At 50.1% G+C, this 13,842-nt stretch overlaps 5 protein-coding genes across 5 annotated transcripts; 2 read left to right on the top strand and 3 right to left on the bottom strand.

Moving 5' to 3' along the window:
- Positions 1-225: 225 nt before the first annotated feature.
- On the bottom strand, positions 226-3,620 carry L3040_000058 (uncharacterized protein; the record flags this gene model as incomplete). Its single annotated transcript, XM_007295083.2, has 2 exons — positions 226-280; positions 331-3,620. 2 exons carry the CDS (start codon positions 3,618-3,620, stop codon positions 226-228), a joined length of 3,345 nt encoding a protein of 1,114 aa, XP_007295145.2.
- Positions 3,621-4,557: 937 nt separating this feature from the next.
- Positions 4,558-5,161, top strand: L3040_000057 (uncharacterized protein; the record flags this gene model as incomplete). The annotated part of the gene is made up of 3 exons (XM_066155000.1): positions 4,558-4,567; positions 4,629-4,824; positions 4,909-5,161. The coding sequence occupies 3 exons, from the start codon at positions 4,558-4,560 to the stop codon at positions 5,159-5,161; spliced, it is 459 nt and encodes a 152-aa protein (XP_066013067.1).
- Positions 5,162-5,850: 689 nt separating this feature from the next.
- L3040_000056 (uncharacterized protein) lies at positions 5,851-6,747 on the bottom strand (the record flags this gene model as incomplete). The annotated part of the gene is made up of 1 exon (XM_066154999.1): positions 5,851-6,747. One exon carries the CDS (start codon positions 6,745-6,747, stop codon positions 5,851-5,853), a length of 897 nt encoding a protein of 298 aa, XP_066013066.1.
- Positions 6,748-8,468: 1,721 nt separating this feature from the next.
- On the top strand, positions 8,469-9,169 carry L3040_000055 (uncharacterized protein; the record flags this gene model as incomplete). The annotated part of the gene is made up of 2 exons (XM_007295082.2): positions 8,469-8,590; positions 8,953-9,169. The coding sequence occupies 2 exons, from the start codon at positions 8,469-8,471 to the stop codon at positions 9,167-9,169; spliced, it is 339 nt and encodes a 112-aa protein (XP_007295144.2).
- A 2,852-nt stretch (positions 9,170-12,021) lies between these two features.
- L3040_000054 (uncharacterized protein) lies at positions 12,022-12,708 on the bottom strand (the record flags this gene model as incomplete). The annotated part of the gene is made up of 1 exon (XM_007295081.1): positions 12,022-12,708. One exon carries the CDS (start codon positions 12,706-12,708, stop codon positions 12,022-12,024), a length of 687 nt encoding a protein of 228 aa, XP_007295143.1.
- Positions 12,709-13,842: the final 1,134 nt, after the last annotated feature.

Raw genomic sequence — 13,842 nt, 5'->3', positions numbered from 1 at the left:
TCCCAATGAAGGATCATAGAAGAATGAGAGATCGTTGCTGCGGCACTGGAAATGCAATCGCAGCTCTAAATCGGCATCGCGGCCCACCTGCCTGCTTTCTTCAGGCCGTGACCCCGCCCCATCCAAATGCTCGAAAGGGAACCTTCTATCTTGTGTGCACATGATCACATTTCCGCTACAGAGACGTCGGCTTGAACTTTTTGGTGATATAATAGGGTGAGGTGGTTAGGACTCGTCGTCGGTGTCCACCGGGTGAGGGGTACCCTTGGGGGAGTTGAGCCTGGCATCGCGTCAGTAAATCGCAAAATATATGTAAGGGAAGGGACTGACCATTCAATATGTCTCAATCGTCGTCTAACATCTCGCTCCTTCAACTCCTTCTTCGTCATCTTCTTCTTCTTCTTCGCGCGGAATGCCATATCCCCATTATCCTCCGTGCCACTATTGGCAGCGCTCACCTGAGCACTGGATACAGCACTGCTAATTGCACTACTCGCCACACTGCTGTTGAAAGCAGACCCAGGACGGCTTGAATCCTCGAATCGATCCGCGGCGACAGCGAAGTTACCTTTGTGGGTGACGCGACCGTCGGCGACGTACCATTGCTCAGGGCACAGCGCACCCACGAACTCCTCGTTGTGAGAAATCATCACCACACCTCCCTTGTAGTCGCGAATAGCGACGGCGAGACCACCGAGCGAGTCACGGTCCAAGAAATTGGTCGGTTCGTCCAGGACGAGCAGATGGGGGTTGTTCCACATGGCTCCAGCCAAGACGACCTTAACCTTTTGTCCTCCGGAAAGGCCGCTGATCTCGTTGTGATCGGCGATTTCAGGGTCGAGTCCTAGATCTTGGAAATGCTTGGAGATGACTTTGGGGGAGAGCTCACGGAAGCCAAGACCTTCGCGGGATGCCTCGTGATCGTCGAACTCCTGAATCAACTTTGTGAAGCCGCGCTCGACGAGGGTCTCGCGGGAGATTTGTGTGTTTTCCTTGGGCAGCATGTGCAGCCACTTGATCTCATACTGGAACGACTTCTTCCACTTTTGACGTCCCATGATGGCTTCGATGCGGCGGGGACCTTTGCCATCGTTCAGGTCGATTGTGACCTCCATCTGCGCCTTATCCGCCTCAGAAAGGACACGAGTCTGCTTCATGTGGACTTCTCTGTCGTCACCGTTGGCGTAACGCCACTGGAGGTATTGGTTGGGGGTCTTTTCCAAGTGCATCTCGACGTGCTCGAGAGCGTGTTGCTTGATGTAACCAATACGTAAATTGGGATGCTTCTCGACGCGACCAGAAGTTGGGATAGTCTCGCCGGTGAGGAGCTTGATCAGAGTTGACTTTCCAGCACCGTTTCCTCCAATAATGGCAGTTCGGGAGGAGAGAGAAAGTTGACAGGAGACGTCGTGGAGCGATGGCTTACTAGCACCGGGGTATGTATAAGAGCAGTTGGTCATTCTGAGAATCGAACGAGTGTTGGACTTGACACCCGTGAGTATACCGGGAGGTGGGAACTTGAACTGAGCGTTTGAAGCGGACAAGGTGTAGTAACTCTTGGCCTCGGGCTTTTGCTTGACGAAAGCTGCCAAGTTACCCTTGTAGCATGCAAGCTTCTTCCCTGGCTCGTAATGGTAGATATCTGTGCAGACCTCGTCCAGGAAACCGGAGTCGTGGGAAACGATCAAACTGGTGATGTCGGTGTGCGACTTGAGATACTCTTGCAACCATTTGACGTTGGCAACGTCCAAGTGATTCGTAGGTTCGTCGAGAAGAAGAACGTCAGCTCTCATCAACATAGCCCTGGCCAAAGCCAACTTCATTTTCCATCCACCGGACAACGATCCAACCTTCTCAGATTGGCGTCCCTCAGGACCTGGGGTGAAACCGACTTCAGCTAAAACCTCGGAAATACGCTCAAGACCTTGATCAGCAACGGCAGGATCCTTGGCAACAAATTGCAAGATGCTAATGTCTGCATCTTCACCCTGGTTGTGCTCAACGAAGCATGTGCGGAGGACATCCTGGGGAGGGAAACCTTCGAGCTTCCCATTGGCGATACTGCGCATGAGGGTAGACTTTCCAGCACCATTACGACCGCACAGGCCATATCTGTGTCCCTTGAGGAGGCGCAGGGTGGTGTGGTTGAGAAGAAGCATACCACCGTAAGCCAGAGAGAAGTTGGCGTTGACAATCTCAATCTCGCCATCGTCTTCCTTGACGGGGACCCCGAATTTTTTCTCGTCCTCATCGACGTAGTATTTCTGGACTGCATCTCCAACCTTCTCAGCGGCACCAGCTTCCTTCATGATATTTACAAGGTATGGGGCAACACGGGCTGCGATACGGCGGACCTCACGATGGTTGACATCCTCGGCGACCATCGCGCCGATGTAAGTTCTAGCAATCTTGAATACGTCTAGATCACCGCCCAAACCGCCGACCTTCTTGATCTCGGCCTCGAGGATCTTGGAGACATCATCGGATGAGGTTCTCTCCAAGACACCGCTTTCGGCACTGCCATCGTCATCACCCATAGCCTTGTGGATGACGTTCAAGGCTCTGGTGGCCAAATCTCTGACTTCTGGAAGCGAGGCTCTGTCCTTGACAGACTTTACACCAGGGCTCAGTTTTGGCAAGAAAGTTCTAGCCTCGACCGGATCGTGGACAAGCTTGGTCAAGTTTTCGACGACCACAACAGTTTGTCTGAGAACTTCTTGAGCGGTAGAAGGAGTGTTCAGGGATCTCTCCAAGAGAGGTGTCAGGAGGGCGAGAACTGGAGCAGTGACGATTGCAACGAACGTGGTTTGGGAGAGAGCGTGGATAGCCTTCTGGAGCGTCTCGACCGATGGGTGTTGCATAGTCTCGATCAAAAGGGGGATTCGAGGTGCAACATCGTCATTGGAGAGGAGAGACGTGAGAGAGGTCATGGTAACAACGGCTTGCTTCTCGACCTCGGTCTTCAAGTCGTGCATTCCAGCCTCGACAATCGGAATCAATCCTCCCAGCTTTGTGCCCATGGCCTCTCGCAGAATATCCTTATCGTTGGCTTCTTCCTTGCTAGTGCCGACCTCCATCTTGGCCTTGTCTGCCATCTTTTGCAGCAGCTTGAAGCCTCCAACGCTTCCTTGCCACTTTCCGGTAGCCTTGGCGAGGTATGTAGAGAGAGCTGGGAGCAGACCAACGACGAGAGCCTCGGAGCTTAGATTTTTGAAAAGCTCATCCAGACCGTATTGAGCAGATTCGCGGACGACTGAGCTCTTATCGGCCAACGCATCGAGAGCGCAGGCGACCATGCCTCCATCCTGAACCAATAGAACAACCTCGCTGATTCTTTGCCGAGGAGGGAGACGCTCGAAAAGCGCACCCAGGAGGTTCTGGGCACATTCTCTTTTCGCAGCACTCTTCTTATCGGCGGCAGCCTTCTTGATGGCAGCCAAGATGCCGTATTGCGACAGGCCCCGGAAGCCCACGGAGTTCAAGAGCAGATCGCACAAAGCGTATGCGGACGAAACGGAGGCATCAGAGGTAGCGGCAGTGAAGATAGTATCGAGGAGCCCGTCGACCTCTTCTTGAGTTGGGGCTGGGCCAGCCTCTTTGGAAATCATGGTGGGGGGCATTGTGCGGGCAGGCGATAACTGGTGGGGCATATCTGAGCGTGCAGCGCTCTTTGAATGAGACCGAGTAGTCTACAGAGATCAGAACGAAAAGAAGTTTTGATTTGAAGTCTCTACTATCGTCGTGGTTGGGTTCTGGGGTTTTCGTATTAAGATTTGCGTGATGTTTCGAAACGGTGTTCTTTGTAGCGGGGACCTTGGGTCGAGGAGGCAATGGTCGCAATTCACACACAGACGAGTTGCGGTAGAGGGGAGATTTTGGAGTGGAGATTGATCTGGCCGGGCAGATATGGGGAGGTTTTTTTTGGGGGGGGATAGGATGAGGGTATTCGGAGTCTCAGCCGCGCGTGGCAAAAGACGGAGTGGTGAGATAGGAGGTCAGAGACGAATTGCAGTGAAGTGGAGGATGAAGAGGGGGGAGAAGAGGAAAGATTCGGTTTTGGCGGGCAGACACAATTTTTTTTTATCAGTGCAGCGATTAGCAACCGAAACAAGCGTAGTCTGCTTCCGGGTTAGCCCAGCAGAACGCTTTGCTTGGTATTACTAAGCTTTCGGACGGCTTTTGATTGGCTGTCGGGGATTGGGGATAACGTGGGAAAATATCCGAAATTCACGTGCTTGATTTTGTTTTTCTGGGATTGGAGCTCCAGCGCATTGTCGGTAGAACTACCTAGGTCGGACTGGAGGATCTCAGTCTTTCCAAAAGGTATAGGTCGGTAGTTATCTACTCCATGTCTCAGCATGGACATTTTAACTACTATACCTACAGTAGCACGAGTGAGTTCATGACTTTGCAGTCTGCAGATCAGCTAGTCTGGTCTCTAATCCTACTCCCACTTCAGCTAGATCCGGCTAGCGTAGGGTCTGTCTTTCTTGTTTTCGTTTTCTAAACATCTGCGCAACGCTCGTCCGGCGGCTTCTGAGCGGTTGAGCAGACATAATGCAAACCGGTAGGAACTCTCCCCTTTTTCTTCCTTCAGATACAGTCGACTGATAGTATTCATGATATAGGAAACACCATCTTCCTCGCCCTCGGTGCATCCGCCCAACCACGCTCCAAACCCTTCGCTTGGCTGAAATCCCTCATCTTTCTTCACAACCCTTTTCCTCCTGGGCTGCTTCACATTTTGCATCAACCCGATCCACATCCCCGAAATCTCGCGGCACGCTCGCCACCTCTTTTCTCCTACAGAGCATATGTATTATCGTAGCCGCTATTCTCGTACAAACACATGTTTCGTGCCTTAACCCCACGATCTCAACAAACCTTCATCGGACATCAACTTGTTAGAACTCCTGCCCTTGGGTTTCTTGCTTTCCAATCTGGAGGTCAGATTGTCACGTCTAGGATCCTGAGCTTCAATGAAGTGCCCACGACGGTGCTGACGAGTGTGTACTGCGATATTGCGAGTGATCTACACATATTCAAGCGGGAGAACGTGAAGCGGAACCGGAGGGTGGCGGCCGTGGTCTGTATCCTTGCGGGCGGTATTGCGGGAGGGTGGATTAGCAGGAGTGCTACCGGAATGTCGGTCAGTCTGTGAATTGCTGCGGGAATACCGGGCAATTGCGGCATCGTAGTCGGCTTGGAGGCCAAACCGGGTGGTGATGTGAGGCGTTGGGAACTGAGACGACAGCCAAACGTGATGACGAATTTGCCGCACCGAGGAACATATGACGGAGTTAAGGTGTTGCTTTTACAATAGGTCGCTGTCATTGATTTTATATACGAAGAAACCCGCGGCACGCAAGACGCTATCACGACCGATCTACGACTATTACGCATTGAATTATTCGGGAGAAGCCCGCATGAGCTATGCACATCTTGGTAGGAACCAGGAACAGAAACTTTGGGAGATGCTTGTGCTTTTTGGTTCCGAGGCAACTTCTGCTTCACTATGTACATCTTGCGGCTGAAATAATGTTAGGAAAACGGAAACGGGAAGCTTAATCTGGTGCGATATGGCATCATCCACTTACCTGTATCTTCAAACTTCGGCGAAAATACGTTGGTCTTTGAATAGGAATGGTTTTCTTTACTGTTTACTTTTTGAGACCTGGAGTGTGTTAGGAAAGCTGGATTCTCATCTGCGTAGAGTTTCTGGGCGATGCAGAGTTCAATTTACCTGGACCTCCTTTCTATCGCAACCAAACCGAACCGCCGATGGGCTTTCTCTTGGTCTACCTGACTGTCTGGCTTGATCTCCTGGATCGGCAGGGAGCTTAGTCTTCGTCACTTACTCCATGAATAGTATGAAGACAGCGCCGGCCTCTCCGTTAAAGTCCTCTGTGGTCTTGCACTTGGCAACGCCGCCACGGGCTTCATGTCCCTCTTTATCGTCTGGCCCTTAAAACCCCTACCATCAACTGACCCAGCCAGCTTCCCTTCCAGGTGCACCAACTCAAATCCATTTGGGTCAATCAGCTCCCGGCCCCCCACCACCATACGGGTCCTGCCCAGCACCGCCCTACCCACCTCACCAATACCACCAACCGCATGCCCAAACTCGTCCTGCTCACCCAGCCTACCCTTATCATCATCATCAATAGCAGACGGCCAGATGGTCCTCGTCGAGCTCGTCGAGCCCGCAGACCCGCGTCTCGATCGCGATAGCGTCACCTGCGCTTGAGGGCCAGCAGGCGCAGGCACCTCCTCATCCCCCAAAACCCAGGTCACGGCCTCCAGCCCCTCCAGCCTCGCCCGCTCATCACCCCCGCCGCTCGCGGGCGCGACCGTAAACCGACTCAGCGGCCGCGCCGCATCGAGGCGGAACTCTACCTCCCCGCGCCGTCCGATCGTCGGCGTGATGCTCCTCTTTGAACTCCCATCGTCCTCCTCGTCATTGCTAACGGACCGGTGCGTGCGTAAGAAGGTGATGGCTAGGTCGCGGTAGACGTGTGGTGGGATGTTCCGGGCTGTGAAGAAGGCGCGGCAAGAGGGGCATAGGTCGTTGATGTCGTGGCTTGCTACTGCGGCGGCGGCGGAGAAGGAGGAGGCAGCGGAGCTGGATCTGCAGGGGCGGGTGAAGAAGCCTAGCGTAGTGAGGAGGCCGGTTAGAGGCGTGCAGGGCTTTGTATTGCTCGTCGTGTGGTTGCAGAGGAGGAAAGAGAGGATGTGGGTTTTACACATTTTGAATAGAATGGTGTTGAGGGTCAGCGGCTTTTTTAGGGGGTGGGGGGGTCGGGAATCGTAGGGGTAGGTGTGGTATGGTTTCTTGGGGTGTATCACCTCTGTCTGTTCGTTTGTTTGGTTGGTAGGTTCGGCTTGTTTATTCGTTCATTCGTATCCAGACTCAGACCCAGATCTCAGACTCGGATCGAAAAGCTGCTCTTGCTTGCTTACTTGCTTGTTTTCTTAGCGGGCACAGCAAAGGAGCTATATAAACTGCTTTATTCACCACGCTGATCTTTTGTTTTTAGGTCAAATGGGTTGGTCGTCCGACGTCGTTCGATGTCTGTCTATCTGTGGTCTGTTTGGTTTGGTCTAGTCTGGCTGGCAAGTTGGTAATCTAATGGTGAATTGGAGATGTACACTTTTATATATACACTTTAGATATATATCTTTCATCGTTGGAATTTATGTCTATCTTTATCTTTGTTTCTGTCTTTATCTTTATCTTTATTGTTGGAGTTTAGAATTCATCTTTGTTGGTGAGAGAAAGAGAGAGGGAAAGAGACACAGGGAAGAAAGAGAAAGAGAAAGAGAATGGGTAACGAAACAATGAACAATGAACAATAGAATGGGTGTAAAGAAATGAAAATGAAATTTAATACAAAAAAATAATTAGATGAACGAATATAAACTGACAAAAGGAAATAGAAGAATACCCGACTCAGTGAATACTTCTTTCGAGTCTTGTCTTAATCGGTTTCGCACATGACACTTCCGGAATTAGGAGGAGCGAAAATCTTTTCTTTTTTTTCCCTTTCTTCAAGCAACGAACGGGCTAGAAACAGAATCGAATAGAGGTATTGCTAAATACTCAGTATTCAGGCCACTCGCCGTCACAGATTGGCTGCGGTCGTGAAGTGTAGTCACTGCCTAAGGAAGCGGGTTGGGCCAATCCTTTCGAGCTGCTAGCTGGCTTCTGAAATGATGCAGACAGGTGGATAGAGGTAAGGTACTACTGACCGGTAGGTTGGTAGGTTCGCTTATCCTTAGCTCCTTGGCGAAACTACAGGGAAGCAAGCGTTCTTGAGCTAGAGTTCCTCTTACGGCGGCGTCGGGCATCTAAATGATGTTTTGATGGCGAGTGTATAATTGATTGAAGTCTAAATGAAGACACCGTGTAGATCGCAGATGCGGATATATTTGCTTGGTTTGCTATTGCTCGTTAGTTGTGCTCTTGTGTCTAGATAGATCAAACGTACTATATGTTATCTTTGGAACAGAGGTAAGTGAGCTAACTATTCTCTGCTTTCGTGTTGTGTCGGGTCTCTTGTTTTGTCTGTTTCGACGGCTAAGAATAAGAATACTGCGGATGGTGGGAACTATTCCCATAGTTTGGAGTCATTAATGGGAAGCTATCTCCGCGGAGACATCGTTGTTAAGCTATCAGATATCACAAACACCTCATCAGTAGAAAGAATGTGTTTCGATATAACTCTTGGCTTTGCCAGTTGTCTGAACTGCGAATCTGAACTATTCAGCTTCCCACGTGCCCAACAGCACGTCAGTTATATTACCGTCGAGCTTCTGAGTGTTACTCCAGACTTATATTGAGGTGGTCTCCCATGCTTCTGCTACTACTGCTTCTATATGAGCGTCACGGTTAGAGACGCCGCCGCCAAGAGGATCGAAGCCTCTATCAGACTAGACGGATACTTCATTTCATACCCAGGAAGTTCAACATGCTCCGGGAATACACAGCCCATGCCCCGGGCCTCAACTATCCCACTAATCTGCTCAAGATTAGCAATGAAGAGTTCGACCCAAAGCAGTCGGAGGAAGTCAGAGGTCTCGCTACTGACGTGTGGGTTCTAGAACCACTCAGTTGCTCTATACGGTCCGATCAGATCACACACAGCAAAGGAGGCAAATCCCCTCAAGCCCAACTTCCGCAGGGTCTCAGCCCTTTTTCGGATCCAATACTAGCTCGCTAAAGTCGCGATGCAGTACGCTGTAAACAAGTAGATGCTCGAGCAAACCATCAAGGCCCAGCTGCCACTACCATTCGACCCCGTTCCGCTTTCCTCTCTGGACGAAGATGATAGAGAGTGCGACATCTGCCGATGACATCGCCGAAGATCCCGTCAAGACTTTATGTAATCATTGTTTCGGCGGTAGGTGTCTGCTCGTGTAGTTATTATAGAACCGTAGCTGCCTCAAGTGCAGACGCACGCTGGCAAACCTCGCTGAGTCCGAGGCACGACCCTGGGCTGCCGTCGAAGCGGCGTGGCCCGCCCGCGAGAAGGCTCGACAGGTGGCCAACGCCAAGAATCCCCTTCCACCTCCGGGCTGGCTCGTCTCGATCCTAAGGGTCAAGGATTACGGAGAGTGGACAATTCAGTTCAGCGATATGGATGAAGTTGGGTGGAGTCATGAGTGCTAAGTACCGATCATTCTGGTCTTAAACGGTTGTATCCACATCAGGTATAACGACGATAAGGGACTTGGACCTGAAGCAGAAAGCGAGCTCGATATCATTTATGTGAATGAGAATGTGGTTAATTATATCAATTACTCGTAAAGCTAGCAAGAGGAAATCATAGCGATGGATAGCAGGAAAGCATGGCAGTGGATAGCAGACTAAAAACATGTCAAGCAAACCAAACGAAAGCGATTAGTAAAAGATAAATGCAAGAAAGATCCAACAGTAAATTGTGTTAGGAGCATACTGTGATCCCTCACTCGATGTTTGTGAAACCCAATACTACCTACCCACTTTACCCATCTACATTTGATGGCGAGGTGATGTCTATTGTATCACATGGCCAGAGGGACATTAGAACCCGAGACGGCCGTTGACTGAATTCTAAAGAATGAACCGATAGTGATCAAGGTAGGTTGATATTTTCCAGGCAGAGCAAACGCCCCAGGTAGCCTTAGGAGCCTGAACACTTAAGGATTCCGTTCCGTCCCATCTCCTAGCCATCTCATGTGACCCGGAAGAAGCGAATATGGTGCGGCTTCAAGGGCTCTGCGGCTTCTCGTTATTGCACACATTCTTGAAAAAGAGGCCGGATCATTTCGGAGTAATCAATGTGAATTTAACGTGGAGTAGTTGTGCTTTGAAAGTTGAATAGTGGGCTGCCGCAAAGAGCGAGTCAGTCAATCTGTTGGGATTGTATGACGGCCACGGGAAGTTTTCATCGTCATGTAAGGCCCTTGAACAATAAATTTTGTAAGATTTACAACAATAGCAGATGCCCGTGAGGTGTTGCTCATGTTTTTATGCCAGTTAGGAAAACAGAAGAAATAGGGCAGTTGGGCAGATGCGCCACCTCGGTAACTATGTACCTAGGTAGTTTGCTCGAGCGGAACATAGTAACCCCGTGCCGAATCCATTCAGCCCAAGCCATGCACTCTTTTTCCAACGTCACTCCATCTGACATTTGTCTATCCTACCTCCCTATGCCTTATTCATTGAGTATAGACTGTCCACAACTATCCGTTGCTTCCTAGGGATCCCCAGGGAACTTAAATACTACTTTCAGGTCATGTGGAACCCGCATATGGCGTCTGAGTCCCAGAACGTTGGCCAAACGTCGCTTGTGCCAGTGGCCAGTGTGTAACGAAAAAACATTCCAAAATTTGCGCGTGCATCATATGTTTGATTGTTATTTTGAATTCTGATATTCGAGCTTGCATTTCGAATCCCAGCCATTGATTTTTTGCCTGAAACTTGTCCTTGCTCACCACTATTGGCTGTTGAGGGCGGTGGACATAATTTCCCAAGGACTTCCTACCAACAAAAACTGTCCCCAATGCTGCATTCTTCTGTGAAATTGCCTGTGAATTTGCATGCCATGGATCGTTGTCTCTGTTCCTCTGACCATTCGCGAGTTGATGGGTACATAATGAGTAGAGCACAGTCAGGACAGAAAACCATCGATACGGAATTTCCAGATCTCACCACGAGACCCGGACTCATATCGTCCGTAGCTATGGCTGTGATTTTTACCAGTTCCACACACACATATGCTTGCTAGATGACTGGGTGTTGCGGCTCATGCGTTCCTAGTGGGAGGCTGTGAAGCTTCCATATAGCCTGGGTTTCCAGTACGGCATCCTGTTGCTCCTTCACGCTTCACCATGAAGACAAGAATATATACATAACGAAAGTCGTCTAGAAATGTTTCTGCCCTGCTGCTCAACTATGTGAGGGCGGTGCGGTGATGCATGCGATTTGCTGGTATCGATATGGTTCTCCTTTTCCAAAATAAAGCGATGCTATAGATATGAAGGATGTTGCTATGCGAATGAATTGCATTCATTGCCCGGCAGTATGAGGCCATCAAACTCGACGCGGTGCCAGTCCGGCCAGACCTCGCCGGCGCCAGCACGGACCACCCCCAACCTCAATTTTCAATGGTATACAATTCACAATACCACGCTTGTCTAACCTAACAATTTAGGTCACCCGAATAAGGCTATCAAGCTCCAAGAACTTGTCCCCCTTCCTAACATGTTTGAGGTGGTTAATGCTGACGTGGTACCTTCGGAGAGTTCCAAACTCAAAATCGTTAGGTGATGGTTCGCCTCCCAGTGCGCAAGGGTTTGGAATGATTCAATTGGTGCCCATCTAGGGAAGATGTAGAGGTCCAATCCCTCGAACTTCATTTTGTATTTTTTCTACTTTTTTGTGCTTTTTTTGCCCCTTTTTTATTAAGCGAGATCATCATTTTGCTGTTCGGATAGTATATATCCACCACGATAGCTGGCTGGAAAGCGACAATCAGATGGTCGGCATTTTCGATCTCTAATGACTTGGAGGCTCCTTTACTTTCCTATCGTTTTTGACGTTTAATAATCAACTTTAATACATGTGGCTGAAATGTCTGACATGGAAACTTTTTTTTCCTAGCCAAGGATCACTTGGACATACATGACTGAGGCTTGAGGGCACATTGAACCGCCTTGGATTCAGTGGGCCCGGCTGATAACTCTAGTTATCTGTCTATTCGACTTGATTCGTATTTGCGTAAGGGATCCAATTATTCACGAGGACAGAAATGCAGAACGAAAAACTGGCGCTTGATTGATCACTTCAGCTCTGCGCACCGGTCCTTCAAGATTCCGAACTACAACACTCCTGCCAACCGCAAATCGCATACAAAAAGCTAGAACAACAAAATGCAGGGGTAGAGTCTGACTTGCCTCACCAACCGCGAACAAACATCCAGGCTAACAACGGTCGTCCAGCACAAAGGCCATCGGTCCCGAAATCTGGAGCTGCCGAAACTAGATCGACGAAGAACATCTCAGCCCCCGCAGACAATCCGCTGAGTACAAATCCTCCTCCTCGTACTCATCACCCCCCTCGTACTCCTCCTCATCCCCACCTCTCTCGTCAAAACAACCCCCCACCCCACCATCCCTACCCACCTCCTGCTCTGGCGCCCAGGCCCGAGCCGCCTCTTCCTCCTCGGCCTCCTTCCTCCCCTTCTCCAGCCTCTTCCGCAGCGCTTTCGCAGCCGCTTTCCTCGCCCTCACCCTCTTCGACCTCTTCTTCCCCCTGCCCCTATATCGGGCGTTCACCCCACCCATATCCACATCCCCATCCTCGTCCTCCTCGCTCTCCTCTTCTTCAGCAGCCTCCGACTTCTCCCTCTCTTCCTTCTCCGCCCTCTCCCTCTCGGTCCGCTCGGCCAGCTCGCGCCGATAGGCGGCGGGGGGGGCGTGAGGGATAAATCTGCTTCTGCGAGGGCCCAGCCACATGGAGGGGGGGAGGGCAGCAGGAGCAGCCGGAGCGGAAAGGACTGGTGCCGCGATGGCGGCGGGCGGAGGGGTGACTGGTCGCCGAAGGTTGGCGAAGAAGCCGGCGAAGGGGTCGCTGCCCCCCCACCCGAGGTCGGGCGAGGAGCAGCGACGAGTGCGCTTCCCATCCCCGCCGTGCGGCGATGGGGATGATGAGCGGCTTCTCTTCATCGCTGTTGGTTCCGCTTGCTTGTTTTATGGTGGTTGAGATGGCCGAGAGAGAGAGAGAAGGAGCTTTTGTTTTGATTGATGGTAGCTGACGCTAGATAGTTAGCGCCCACGTGACATTGCGCGGCCGCTGGAGTACGAGTTCACTTTTCGCCAGCAGCAGCAGCAGTGAATTATTGACGTTATGACGTAATGGGAATCTAAGAGCAGCTGCTGCTTAATAGACCTTTGCAAGTAGGTTTGTTTTGGTAGTAGTAGGTTGGTTAGTTAGCTGGCTAGGCCAAGCCGGGCATTAGAGCATTTCCTTTTTTTTTTGGCCCAATTTGGAAAGAGCAGTTTGGATAATTTGAAGAGTTTAATAACAGGTTTTCTTTTATATTTACGTTATGAGACTGATTTGATTATGCAGAGGATGGAAAAGAAGTGCATGTGTATATATATTATTCACGTAAAGAAGGAAACAAATCAAAACTCGTTGTGCGGAACTGGCATGCTTCAGGTTCCACCCAAGCTAAGGTACAGATCAGATGACCTCGCCTAGTAGCGCCCTTGGCGCACTGGAGCTCCGAGGTATACTGTTACTCATCTCGATGAGCTTCCTCGATAGAATATACTAATCTTCATTCAATCATCGGAATCACCTCCTGACCTTAGCGCTCCATCAGCGCTATAAAATTTTGAGGAAGTAAAATATCAATTGTCGGTTGCGATTTTGAGTATATATATACCGGTATATCATCGTCATCATCATCACCATCACCATCACCTCTCGACCCTTTCCAGGTATATCAATCGGAGATCAGAAGAGGATCTCGGTATATTCCTTCCTCTGTGGATATGATGGAATATAGATCGTGCTACGAAAGAGGTAGTGGGCTGGATTGAGTTATTAGAAGCCACTTGTCTATCTACCCACCCATCTATCTAACAACAATGTTAATCTCAGTCCCTTTTCCTCACTGAAAAAAAAAAAAAAAAAAAAGGAAAGGAAAGGTATGGAATATAAGAATGACCAGGTATCCTCATCCTCAATCTCCAAACACCCCCTCCCACCCTTCCGATCCAAATCCAATCCAATCCAATCCAATCCAATCCAATCCGCAATCCACCTTAACAATCAACCAGTTAGTCAGTCCC

Source organism: Drepanopeziza brunnea (assembly GCF_022702325.1).
Source record: "Drepanopeziza brunnea f. sp. 'multigermtubi' strain 214-2 chromosome Unknown ctg1, whole genome shotgun sequence".
Taxonomy (NCBI): Eukaryota; Fungi; Ascomycota; class Leotiomycetes; order Helotiales; family Drepanopezizaceae; genus Drepanopeziza; species Drepanopeziza brunnea.
This window is presented reverse-complemented; position numbering and strand designations above follow the sequence as displayed.